The 13,431-nt window shown below is 48.7% G+C and overlaps 1 protein-coding gene across 4 annotated transcripts in view; it reads left to right on the plus strand.

Moving 5' to 3' along the window:
* The window catches only part of DOCK11 (dedicator of cytokinesis 11), a 114,419-nt gene that overhangs the window by 51,723 nt on the left and 49,265 nt on the right, over window positions 1-13,431 (plus strand). For 3 of the 4 annotated variants that reach the window (XM_045029544.1, XM_045029546.1, XM_045029547.1), the window contains exons 14-26: window positions 124-206; window positions 1,961-2,083; window positions 2,257-2,333; window positions 2,831-3,015; window positions 3,106-3,171; window positions 3,630-3,722; window positions 4,105-4,228; window positions 4,895-5,016; window positions 5,479-5,565; window positions 7,145-7,234; window positions 9,682-9,800; window positions 12,714-12,783; window positions 12,871-12,996. In XM_045029544.1, the coding sequence (XP_044885479.1) occupies window positions 124-206; window positions 1,961-2,083; window positions 2,257-2,333; window positions 2,831-3,015; window positions 3,106-3,171; window positions 3,630-3,722; window positions 4,105-4,228; window positions 4,895-5,016; window positions 5,479-5,565; window positions 7,145-7,234; window positions 9,682-9,800; window positions 12,714-12,783; window positions 12,871-12,996 (1,365 nt within the window). The remainder of the gene's footprint in view (window positions 1-123; window positions 207-1,960; window positions 2,084-2,256; window positions 2,334-2,830; window positions 3,016-3,105; window positions 3,172-3,629; window positions 3,723-4,104; window positions 4,229-4,894; window positions 5,017-5,478; window positions 5,566-7,144; window positions 7,235-9,681; window positions 9,801-12,713; window positions 12,784-12,870; window positions 12,997-13,431) is intronic. The other variant, XM_045029545.1, reaches the window with a different exon arrangement.

Below are 13,431 nucleotides of genomic sequence, written 5' to 3' on the forward strand. Positions count from 1 at the left end.
CCTGGCTGTATGTTGCTAGAAGGCTGAGAGCTTTCCTTTCCCACAGCTGTCACATTTTAATTCTTGTCCTATGAAGGTGTGACCCCACTGTCACCTTGTTGATCCTTTCTCTTGTTTTTCCAGACTGCCCAGAAGGTTCATAAGTTGGCTAAGCAGGTGTGTAGTCGGCTTGGGCAGTACAGGATGCCCTTTGCTTGGGCCGCCAGGTCAGTTGTCTTGAAATCCTCACGTGTCCTCCTGAAGTTGTTGTTGTCTATGTTGTTTGTAAATCCGGCCAAATTCCTCAAGTCAGGGAGGCTGCACAAGTGTAACTGAGGGCAGAATTTGGCCCTGCAAATTTGGATTGGCTGGAGTCCTAGATCTGGAGAGAGATTATAAAATAAACAAGAGTTCTGGGGAGGGCTATAAATAGAGCTGGTTGAAACGTGGAACTTCCATTTTGTGGGAAATGTCAACATTTTGAAAAAAAATTGTTCCATATGGGAACAAAAACATTTGAAATTTCCCAGGAAAAAGAAATTTTATGGGAATTCCAGTTTTGGAAAATTTTCATTTTGGAATTCTGAAATTCCATTTTGAATTTTATTATAATATAAAACTGAAAAAAATTCAAAATGGAATTTCAGAATTCCAAAATGAAAATTTTCCAAAACAGAAATTTTATGGGAATTCCATTTTCTTTCATACCATGATAATAATAGTAGGGTCAGACTGTTCACTGGAACACAAACAGGAGATGCTTTGATCAGGAAAAGAAAATGTTTCATTCACTGCAATGTAGTGTCTTCCTTAATGATTTTTAAAATAAAATAGAGTATTTCAGCTCTTAGATTAGATCAGATTGTGCACCGCTACTGCTGACATGTTAAGAAATAATGTGAAAATATTTTAAACATGAAAAACATAACGTGAAATAAAATCTGAAACGAAACTTCCCCCAAAATGAAAATTTCAAAACAAAAAAAATGCATTTTCCCTCCCACAGGAATTTTCATCACAAGCAACACATTTGTTGAGCTGTCTAGATTTCAACAGCAATGGCATTTTTCACCAAAACCATGTGGGTGAAAAATTTCCAACCAGTTGTAGCTATAAACCCTCCTGCTTCAGGGTGTGAGCTGAGCTCTGCCTATTGGGGTCAGGAGGGAACTTCCTTGGGGACAGGTTATCCCATAACTGCTGGTGCCAAGGTCCTGCAGCTGCCTGTGAAGCAGCTAGTGCATTACACTGTCTGCCTCAGGGCAGGATGGTCCACTGGTCTGATCCCGTCTGATAGCCTCTGTGGTTCTTTTTCAAAGAAAGGACTGAAGGGACTGCATGCACGTCCTCTCAGCTTCAGTGACACTGCCCAGGAGACAAGGGCTGCAGGACTGGACCTTTAGTTAGTGGGTTTTTGGGATGGAGGTTAACTAGTTCAGTATGGAACTCTGGAGAGTCCCAAGAGATGCCACCTAGCCGCAGCTCCTCCCTTTGTCTCTTGGATGACTGAAGACCATGATCTGATTCCCCTAATATTCTTTTGTTGAGGGTGAATGTATACCGAGCCAAACTGACCCGAATGCAGCGCCCTTGAAGACACTGATGTAAATTCATCCCACTGTCTCCTATTCCTACCACTAGGTTGCTATTTGGTCCTAAACCAAGATGGTGATGACTCTTGAATGTCAGCTTGGACTGTGGCTTGGTACATACATGTAGGTTCCTGAGCAGTGTTTTCATATTGCAAGGACATGCCAAAGAGCTTCCATAGGATGCCGTTCATTCCTGTGCAGAGAGCCAGCACAAAGCCTATGCACCACCTGTGTGCGGGTTTGAGTATTTGTGTTGCATAGACCTTGTGTGTGTTGCCTGCACAGGAGTGAATCACCCTTTGAGCTTCTCCCAGACTGGCATGGGTAGCCACACATGGGTAGCCCTGTTACTAATGCTTGGGAAATGTGTCCACTTTTGTTTTTTGCAGGCCAGTTTTCAAAGACTCTCAAGGTACTCTGGATGTCGACGGGAAATTCTCTCCTCTCTATAAACAAGATAGTGGCAAACTCTCTAGTGAGGATCTGCTGAAGCTGCTAGCAGAGTTTAGGAAGTGAGTGCAAGGAACTGGTGTAGCGGCTGAGTGGGCATTTGAATATTCTTTAAAATAGTATGTGTGGATGCAAGAGTGTTTCTAAACTACCTGGAGAGATCAAATATTTGGAGCTAATTTGTTCATGCTTGAATTTTCAAGATTGATGAGTTTGTTCTTGCTTTCTAATACAGGCCAGAGAAGACAAAACTCCAGGTTATCCCAGGCCACTTAAATATCACCATCGAGTGCATCCCTCTGGAATTATCAAGTAAGAAACACAAATCAGAAAGTAATATTAACTCTGCTAACCATCCTGGTAACATCTATAGCATGCTTCTCTATAATATGAATGAGAAATATCTAGAATTTACAATGATAGATAATGAGCAACTAACTTAGTGAAACTGATATTTTAAAATCTTTTTTTATGAATGGCTGGCGCTTAGCAGCAAAGGTTTCTCTTAAGGAACACGTCTTGCACTTTTGTTTTCAAGCTTTAGGAAATCTGCAGCTCTGGCTGCATTAGTCAATGATCCATTGAAGGAGTTGCTGTCCTGTGATTGACAGGAGAAGTTGGCCCAGTAGCATGGAATAGAGAGGAGCCAAATTCTACCCTGGGGCACATACCCCTGGCTCTCTGGCTGCAGTGAGTGCGTGGATGTGATGGCAAAGGCAGAATGTCAAATGTAAAGTGGCACGTTGCATTTGCTTTCTTTCCCGTGTCTGACAGACACCTGCTTATCTCAGCTTATCCTTCCTCTTTAGATTGTGTTACTGCCTCTTACATCCCTATAACGCCTTTTGAAAAGGGCCATGAGAACATCACCATTGAGGTGGAGGAGTTTGTCCCAGAAGTGGTGAAATACCGTTATCCCTTCACCATTTACAAAAATCATCTCTATGTGTATCCCTTGCATTTAAAATACGACAGCCAGAAAACATTTGCAAAGGTGAGTCACACGGAACACGGGCCGGACAGATGCTCACAACAACCCCGATCTAAAACTGGGAGCTTACTCTCCCATTCTTCTTCATTCCAGGCAAGGAATATCGTGGTCTGCATGGAATTCAAGGACTCAGATGAAGCTGATGCCCAAGCTTTGAAGGTTGGTTCATAATCCATTTTTGAAACCGTAAACAAATGTATATAGAATTGGGCACTTCATTAGGTTAATATGGCGTAGTACTGAGTGTCTCCAAAAGAACACAAGAACGGCCAAATTAGGTCAGACCAAAGGTCCATCTAGCCCAGTATCCTGCCTTCCGACAGTGGCCAATGCCAGGTGCCCCAGAGGGAATGAACAGAACAGGGAATCACCAAGTGATCCATCCCCTGTCGCCCATTCCCAGCTTCTGGCAAACAGAGGCTAGGGACACCATCCCTGCCCTTCCTGGCTAATAGCCATTGATGGACCGATCCTCCAGTCAAATGGTCTCTCCAAGCTGGAGAAAAGAATCTAGAAAAATGTCAGTATTTTCTTTTTCCAATGTATTTCATTATTCTGGTTGGCAAATTTGAGTGACAGATGCCTTTGATCCAACATGTCACTTGCCTTCATTGCAGTGTATCTATGGCAAACCTGGAGGACCCCTCCTGACAGCAAATGCCTGTGCCATCGTGTTGCATCATAACCAGAGTCCAGAGTTCTATGATGAGGTAAACACTCAACTCTAGAACAGCTGCGGGAAGTAATAGTCCTTCATGGGTACACCAAAACCGTAGAGAGCTCCAGCACCTCTTTCTGTACAGCTGGAGATGGAATAAGCCTCAGCCCATCTGCTCAGTGATTTTCAGTGTTTAATGTCAGTTTGTTTTCTGGTTCTTGCTTTCCTAGCATGTGGTGTCACTACTGGGAGGTTATGGTCACAATGTATAAATAATACACAGTTATGATGAAACTGTTACACAGTCGAGTTCAAAGATGAGCAGAAATATCTGCAACACAATGTGTGATTCTGAAAACTTCAGTAAATAAGAGAGCTTACAACATAACTTGCCAATTACAAATCCAGTATTATCTGTCATGGTATCATTTTAGATTAAAATTGAGCTTCCAATTCATCTCCATCAAAAGCATCATTTGCTTTTCACCTTCTATCATGTCAGCTGTGAAATTAACACCAAGGCATCAGTGAAAAAACAGGACTCCATTGAAACTCCAGGTATGTTTGCTGCTTAAATTACAGCCCTTAAAATCTAATACTCAGCGATGGGAATAAATGTAAATAGCTGAATAAAAAGAAAACACTATTTGTGATTTAAGGTACTATTCTGTTTTAATCTTCTTATGAACAAATGAATCATGTATGCCCTGCTACAGGAAGCAACACAACCGGTTAGTGTCTCCTTAAATATAAACTACTGCCTCCATCCTGCAAACTCTTCTGCATAGTCTTACCTTTACTTGCTTAAGAAGTCCCATTGACTGCAACAGGACCACCCATGGGAGTAAAGTGGCAGGTTGGTGCAGGATCAGGGTGTATGTGTAACTTTCCACATTGAAGTCCTATTGACCTGGGCATCTGTGCCTGCAGTCCTCCCTCAGGCAATGCTCGCTGGGGGAAGTTCACCCCTGTGCATTAAGCCAGCACAAAGGCTATTTGCCACGCAGCCCCACTGAGGGTCGCAGTTGGTGCCCTGTGAATTTCAGCCGTTGACTCTGCAGAAGGGAATTTGTCAGAGTAAGGCGGGTGGAGGCCAGTTCCCAGTTGCTGGGTTAGCTTCCCTGGGGGGGTGAGTCGTGGCCGCGGCTCCAAGTCTCCTGAGAACTGTGCTGAACGCACACTCCTGAAGGTGCGTTAATCTCTCCTCATTGGCTGTTTCCGCAGTGGGATTTGCCTGGCTCCCTTTGCTGAAGGATGGTCGAATTATCACCTTTGAGCAGCATTTACCCGTTTCAGCCAATCTTCCGCCTGGCTACCTGAGCCCTGGGGACGCGGAGTCACGCAGGGTAGGAAGAGCATTTAAAATACACTTAACTGTAGAGAGAAGAAAGCTACGACTGTTACCGTGTCAAGCCTTGGGTTGCCCCCCAGATCTTCTTAGCCACGCCTGTCCGTCCAGAAAGTCCTGCCCCCACTTCACCCACCATCAGCAACACTGGAGGCTGTAAAAGACTCCGGTCCCAGTGTGTCTGGACAGTTGTGTGTGGTACGGGGGCCTGGCTAGTGAGCACGTGTATTATGTGGATTCAGTGGCTGATGAAGTGCAGCAGGCCACGTTCCCTGCTGCAGGGTGCACTGAGGGTTGAAGGAGGGTGCCATTCTCTTGTGCCACGCAAAGCCCTTTTCTTCAGACTTTGTGCAGGCATTGAGCATTTACGTACAGGACTGAATAAAGATCCAGCTGCATAAAGCCTTGTTCTCATCTGCAAATGTCTGCAACCAGGTAGCTGAATATTTTCTGTTCACAGCAGCAGAGCGTTGATATTAAATGGGTCGATGGAGCAAAGCCACTGTTGAAGATCAAAATCCACTTGGAGTCAACCATTTACACCCAGGTAAGCTGACTGTCTCCTTCCTAGCCGTTAGCATAAAAGTAGCAAAACCTTGTCACGATGGACTTGGAGGGAGTGTTGTAATAAAATGATTTGAACTACTCTGTTGCTGCTGGGTTTAGGGTATTAAGAAAGGGATTAGCGCTCTGCAGAATAAAGCAGAGAGAGTCTATGTAATAGCAGGTTACGGCTTGTTCACTCTCCCTTCTGATTGGGAGCATAACGAGCAGTCGGAGCTGCGAGAGAGCCCCGAGACGTGCTGGCATTCATTCCCTTTGCTGCTCACACTCCGACCTGCAGGCGCTGTGGAAGCCTGAGTTGCTGAGCTGGTTGGAAAATGGGGTTTTCCTGTAGATCATTTTGACTTTTCATCCCCAAAAGAAAAGGGTTTGGGTTTTGACAAAGAGTCACACTTCGCCCCAGACAGCACCTTCCACAGCAACCTTCATTGAGTCCCAAGGCAAATGTTCACCTGAGTAGGTCAGACTCGTGATGACAGATTTCATCTCCCCAGCGCCATCGATCTGACTGTGTGAGTGTCACGGGAGCCGCAGTGTGTGTGCAGCAATGCTGAGGTGTCGTGGGCCGTGTTCAAGGCCATGTCGACACTAGGGGGACTATAGCACCAGAGCTATGCCAGCATAACCCTATAGTGTAGCTGCAGAGCGCAGCCTTGGAAGGGGTTTTCCACCTCCCCCCTTAGTGACAGCAGCATTCTTCCATCGACCAAGCTGTGTCTACACCGGACGTTAGGACAGCAGAGCTTGGCGCTTAGGGGTGGGGATTTTTCACACCCCTGAGTGCCGGAGCTAGGCCAGTGTGGGATTTGTAAATGTAGACCAGGCCTCGGTGTGCAGCTGCCTCATTTTACCTTGCGCTTTTTATCCTTTTTTTCCTCTTAACTGTGTAGTACTGTCAGTAGCAACAGCACAAGCCCACGTACACTGCACCCTTTGTGCAAACTGTGCCCCCAAATCTTTCCAGAGGCAAATACCCCACTAATAAACTGTAAGCTGCAAGGGAGAGAGAAATGAAGGGACGTAGGCAGGGGAGAAAGGAGGGGATTTCAGAGGGGATCAGTGAAGCAGATGGACACAGCGAGGCTGTTTCAAATATCAGGAGCTAGAGGAGAAAGCTTTTGCCCCACCAGTGGTGGGACTGGAAGAAGGGGCAGGAGGAGGCTGGCACTGAGCAGACTGTGTGGGGAGGGCTAGCCGGAAAGACACAATGTGATGCAGATTGGTACAAGCCTACTGAGGCCGCTGTTTTGTGTTAATGCTGAAAAGAACAGGGAGCCAGAGGAGCCGTTTGAAGAGGGTGGTTATGTGGCCATGCGTCTGGGTGCATCTGAAAAGGCCGGGAGCAGTGTGCCGCCCAGGCTGTGGTCTAGGGAACTGGGATTTGGGGCAGGCAGTTGAGGAGTTCCTGGCAGGGCTGAGATCAGGCTATGCCACATGCCGGGCACTGTTGCAGAGGCAGATAGATTTGGTAGGTTTGCAGACCTGGGAAATGTGGGGTAGGAAAGACTGACCAGGGTTGAGGTTGATTCATTGAATTTTGTTTGTTTTCATCTTTCTTTCAGGACTTGCACCTGCACAAATTCTTCCAGTACTGCCAGCTGGTCCAGGCAGGAGCTAAAGAAGTTCCAGGAGAGCTTGTTAAATATCTAAAGGTGAACAGTGTCTTTCCCTGACCCTTTTTACAGTCCATCGGTGAACACCCAGCTGGCTTTTCGAGTCACTCAGTCGCCACTAAGTATTCCATGTGGAGTATGCAAATAGGGCTTTAAAGGCGAGTGTGGGACAGTAACAGAGTTATCGATCTCAATAATGCTTTCTAGTATGTGCATCGGTACCTCTGGACACCTACGAGTCAGCAGCCCCGTAGCCTAGAAAGTAAATGGCTTATCCCTGGAGTTAACAGTGAGATCTATACAAGCCCTAGTTACTATCACACATGATGCAGTGATTCTGCGCTATACGCTCCATACGGTGCGGGCAGCGTGTGTCGCTTCGGTAGCCCTGTGTGGCGGGTGTCCTGCAAACCCCTTGTCTTACCCTTCGCTTCCCTGCAGGGACCTGCCACTTCATGTTGTTCTTAAACTAAGTATCAAGACGCTAGAGAGAGACCAGTCACCAAACGCAACGGTGCGCGGTGTTAGGAGCCACTCCAGCCCTTCCCCGATGTCATGGAAGCCCCGCCCCTTTTCTGATGTCATTTCTTGCTCTGCCCTATCTCGTCATACTGCAGACGCCTTGAGGCGGGGACGCCGAGCGGTAAAGTGCCACGTGTCTTGCGCTGCAGCACAGAGAATTGGTTGCTCAGTTGTCTGGCGCACACTGCAGCAGGGTCCGTTTTTAGGCTTTTGTGGGAACGGCGGAGCCCCTGTGAGAAAGGACCCTCCTCTCTCTACCCATTCGGGTCTGACCCAGCTCCCACTGATGTTGCCAAGAGTTTTCCATTGACGGCATTGGAAATTGGGTCAGACCCGCAGAAACTAGAACGAGGCCAGGGTCACTGTCCTTGTGTGATCCTGAACAGCGCATGTTGAGATCTAAGGCCCTTCTTCCCCCGAGTTAACGTTCCCGGTGTTCTGCTCGTTCAGAAGTGTGCTCTCCTCTGCTTACGTGAATCGCTCAGGAATTCTCGCTGCTGTTTTCACTTTCGTTCTGATTTTTATGAGGGTGTGAGCGTAGTGGCATTTGTGCAGCTTCCAAGCACCCTCTAGTGGCAAAGGACCAAATCGTGCCTATTCATACCAGCAGTTTCCTGTAAACAAGGGAGTAATTCTCTTGACTGGCAGATGTCACAGGCACATAAGTCACAGAATGTTTCCTGATATCACAGATGGATTTGCTACATTGAACCTAGCTGGCATCAATGATTTCCCAAAGCTGTAATGATATTTTATATTGCACCTATACTTCCATGCTGCTGTAGTTACTGAAGATGCCCTCGGATTAGCATAATCTCTTATTTGCAGCAATTTCTAATCAGTGTGGAGCATTTTTTGTTTTTTGGATTTTTTTGCCAGCTTGAAATTTGGCCCATGTGGCTGATAGCTCAGAATTGAATTTTAGTTTTAAAGGGACTCCAATCCTGACGCAGGTGAGTCATCCCACTGAAATTTGAAGGTGGGTTGTAGGATCAGGCCCAAGTTTTTATAAACAGTAACTTCTGAACAGGACAAAAACTTTCTGTTCACCGTTTCTGATAACTTTATGCTAAGAACTTGTCTTCAAGTGTGATTCTATAGCAAAGAGGTAGATCACTTCGTGTTAAAAATCATTGGCTATATTTCATAGATCTAAATTTTGTTTTAAGGAATAAAAATAATCACACCTTTAATAATAATGGTGAGCACTTAAATAATAGTTTCCATGTTCAAAACACTTTACAAAGATAATCTAATGAAGCCTCAGCCCCTGAGATAGGCAAGTAGCAATTGTTAGTCCTCTTTCACAGATGGGGAAACTGAGGCAGAGATGTTGTCACATTGCCACGGTCGTAGAGGGAGTCCATGTCAGAGTCAGGGCTTAGCTCCTCTGAAAACGAGGCCACTTTTCTTTAGGTCCCTAAATAAGGACGTGGGCCTGGGGAATGGCCGAGTGACAGTGAGTTTAAATATTAACTCACAGGGTCAAACTTTCAAAAGCTCCTAAATCCCATGTTCAAAAGTGGACCCAGGCACTTGGGAGCCTGAGTATCATTGCACATCAGTGGGAGTTAGGCACCAAAGTGCCAGAGTTGCTTTTGAAAGTTTTCCCCCAATCACAAAAAGAGAGTTGGGATCAAAACTTTAGCTTGAATCTTTGGGATATATGAGGCCCTCCGGAGCGAGCATGTGACTTCTCATAAAGGCAACTGAGTCATTCCAAGACAGCGCTGGCTGTTGGGGCACATGTGAGGGCAGTATTTATGAGCCCTGGGAATTATCTGCTTTTACTGGTGTGAGGAGCTGGCCGGGTAATTCTAACCTCTCCTCCTTTCTTTCCAACTGGGAAGCCCTCGCCTTTATTTATGCCTGCACTGGTGCAAAAATTTCTGTGCAAAGTAAACACAGGGCAACATCTGTAACATATCAGGCTAAAAGCCATGTGTTTTGAACCTTTGTTCTAGTGTTTGCACGCCATGGAGAGCCAAGTGATGATACAGTTTCTACCGGTAATTCTTATGCAACTGTTCAGAGTCCTCACAAATGTGAGCCAGGAGGATGAAGTAGCTGTCAACTGCACCATGTAAGAGTCTGCTAACTAGTGCGGCTTTCTTCCACTATAAATATAAAGCTGTAATTCAGATTTTTTTCGAAGGAATTCTGACATTCCATCACCAAAAAAAGAAAAAAACATAGCATTCCTGCAACTGATATTTCTATTAAAGGTCTTGCTAACCTCCACAAACAGAGTTGGAAGTCAGCTTGCTTTAGCAAAAGATCTTGCCTTTTTTATTTAAAAGTATTTGGAGATGAAATCAGAGATCAGGGAATTGGATTTTCCCTCTCTTTTTGTTATTTTACTTCTTGGCTTCAAAACTTTATTTTTTGGGGGCCAGGTTCTTCCTGAGCTGTGCTGGGTAGAATTTGCTCTTATGAGTGGTCCTGTTGGGGGCAGGAGTAAATGTTACTCAACATGAGTAAAGGTTGCAGAATCTGACCTTAATTGTCTTGAGGATCCTGACGTTGTTTGAGTGAGACTGGAGTCACTGGTCTACTCTGAACTGTCACTTCCCACCAGATCCTAGAGCCTGAATTAGAATTGGTTCATTGTCTAGTATTATTATTAAAAATCACTTATCTAGCACTGCCTGTTACAGGCTGGGACATGGGCGGTCAGGCCTAGAGGTCCGAGTAGGAGTCAGGAGCTGGAGCTGAGGGTGAGAACCAGAATCAAATGCTGGATGCCAAAGCCCAGAATCCGAGCTGAGGGTCCGAGCTGGAGCTGGAGCCAGAAGAACGGGGACAGGAACCGGGAGCTGGTCAGGGAAGCAGGAACGAGGCAGGGAAGCAGGCAAGACTGGAAGGCAGCTCCAATGTAGCAGCCAACCAGGAGCTCACCAATTGCACAGCCAACTTCCTGTGCCTCTTTCTGGCTTAAATAGTGCAGCTGGGCCAACTGGTGGGGTCAGGCGCTCCTGTGGGCGGGGCCTCTGGCGGGGCTGGGATTCCATTACCTGCTTAGCCCACCCCCTGCTAACAAGCTGCTGGATGGTTGCTGGGATATGATGGTTGCCTGGTGACCCAGGAGCCCCAGGTTCAAGACCTCGTGCTGAATATGCACCGCCATGTATGAAGTCTCATTCCCCTTAGTGCACAGCTCTGGGAGGGGGTTGGGGTGCAGGGGATGGGCTCTGGGAGGGAGTTTGGGTGCGGGCTGGGGCAGGGGGTTGGGGTGCAGTAGAGGGTGCAGGGGGTGGGCTCTGGGCTGGGGCAGGGGGTTGGGGTGCAGGTGGTGGGCTCTGGGAGGGAGTTTGGGTGTGGGGTCTGGGCTGAGGCAGGGGGTTGGGGTGCAGGGGATGGGCTCTGGGAGGGGGTTTGGGTGCGGGCTGGGGCAGGGGGTTGGGGTGCAGTAGAGGGTGCAGGGGGTGGGCTCTGGGCTGGGGCAGGGGGTTGGGGTGCAGTAGAGGGTGCAGGGGGTGGGCTCTGGGCTGGAGCAGGGGGTTGGGGTGCAGGCGGTGGGCTCTGGGAGGGGGTTTGGGTGCGGGCTCTGGGCTGGGGCAGGGGGTTGGGGTGCAGTAGAGGGTGCAGGGGGTGGGCTCTGGGCTGTGGGCAGGGGGTTGGGGTGCAGGCGGCGGGCTCTGGGAGGGGGTTTGGGTGTGGGCTCTGGGCTGAGGCAGGCGGTTGGGGTGTGGGGATGCAGTGTTTACCTCGGGCAGCTCCCGAAAGTGACCCGCACCCGCCACTGGCAGCAGCTTCTAGGCAGGGGGCCGGAGGGGTCTCCATGCGCTGCTGCCCACAGGCACTGCCCCTGCAGCTCCAATTGGCCGCAGCTCGGGGTGGGGGCAGCGCTCAGAGACATGCGCCCCTCCCCCCACCCAGGACCCACTGGGACGTGAAGTGCAGCAGGCAGGAAGTCACCTTAGCACCGTTGTGCTGGTGGGAGGGGCCCTTTTAAATTGCCCGGGGCAGCAGGCGGGGCCGGGGGAGAGACCCGGCTCCAAACGTGAGTGGAGCCAGGCCCCCACGCTCTCATATCGGTGGAGCCCGGGCACCACGGGCCCATACGACTCCCCGCCCCTTGCAGAAGCGTCGTTCAGGAGGAAAGGGTCTGGGGGGGTTGCTGGGAGCAGAGACGTGGAGCATTCCTGGCGGAAGGATTTGGATGAGAAGACGCAGTGCAAGGAGGAATGCGGGTGGGTGTGATCAGCTGGCCCTTTCCAAGGACTCTGCTGGGTTGATTTAGATTTTGAAGAAATAGGCTTGAGAAACCCCAGCATCGGTGGGAAGGTTTCCACATTTCTTGGATCTCCAGTGAAAACTGGCTTGTGTTGGAATTAGAAAATTCCCCTGCAGTGTTTGGAAGCCGAGTGCTGTAGCTCTGGGCCAGGGGGTGCAAGCCAGAGGGCAGCTGGCTGGGCTGCAGGTCTCCCTGGCCCCAGCTGAGAGAGCTGTAGAGAGGAAACCCCAGGCGTAGCAGTGAGTAGTCAAGTTGCTTTTTAAAACACCTTTTGCTCCTGGCAATCTAAGAGACAGTCAAAATGCAGGTAAACAAAGTGATGAGTGAAACATCTCTGGGGCCTGGTTCACTTGTCACAGGGTTACACACTGGTGCAGCTCCACTGCAGAGCCTCATGACTTCCACCAGTCGGAGAGGAGAATCGGGCCCCTAGATTTAACCAAACACTGCAGGCTTGCGCACACTGGGAGTAGAGGGGCAGGGGGCTTCTGTCCTGCCCTAGCCCCCTCTCTCTCACCCCCACAGAGTTTGAGGGCATTCAGTCGGGCTAGAATGTCTCTGGGGTGAACCTCCTCCACGGCCCAAGGGCTCACACTTGGGAAGTGTGTCTGATCACACCAGCCGCAGGGACTCTGGCTGTTACGCTACTGTTGCAGTAGGACGAAGCCCGAATGCTCTGTTCGCGAGCTGGATGAGCTCACCCTTGCATGTCACGGAGTGCTCTGTAGTGAGCAGAAACCCCATGGTTTGTTTTTGTAGGGTTCTTCTCCACATCGTGTCCAAGTGCCATGAGGAAGGATTAGATCATTACTTACGGTCCTTCATAAAGGTCAGTCAGGACAATGCTCTGGTCTGGAAAATTCCTCACCACGAGCAAGCACCTCACTGGCCTGACGATGTCCCTGTTTCTTTGTAGTACGGTTTCCGTGCAGAGAAACCCAGCACCTCGCAGGCAAAGACGACCCATGAAATCCTGGCCGCCGCAATGGCCACAGTGCTGAAGCAGTCAGCAGATTTCCTAGCCATCAATAAGCTGCTGAAGGTAAAGGGGTAGCTGGCCATTTACTGTAAACTGCCAGAGAAGAAAGGGGGAAAGGTCCGGGGCTCCGTGTTACAAAGCCACTTCTGTCCGCTCAAACCCATCCCTAGGATCAGAGCCTCATTGTGCCCGGGCGAGCCTTTGTAATCTGTTCCCAGGTCCCGCTCCCAGCAGACACCGATCCCTGCTCTCCCTGCAGGAGATACAGCTGTGACTGATTCCTACTCTGATGCACCTCCTGGATTTCTCTGTGTGCAATCGTATTCATTCATTTGACATACAATCTCGCTCCTTTCCAGACTGCACTCAGGGGGAGTGTTCCTTACAGTGCTGATTTTGCATTTCTGCCTCCTGTAGCCTAGGAACGTGTCCCTTTCTGTGCCCTCCCTCTGCCCAGGCATAATGTTCTTTGGGCCCCGTAATGCGCTGCCTTACCCC

This window comes from Mauremys mutica, chromosome 9, assembly GCF_020497125.1.
Source record: "Mauremys mutica isolate MM-2020 ecotype Southern chromosome 9, ASM2049712v1, whole genome shotgun sequence".
Taxonomy (NCBI): domain Eukaryota; kingdom Metazoa; phylum Chordata; order Testudines; family Geoemydidae; genus Mauremys; species Mauremys mutica.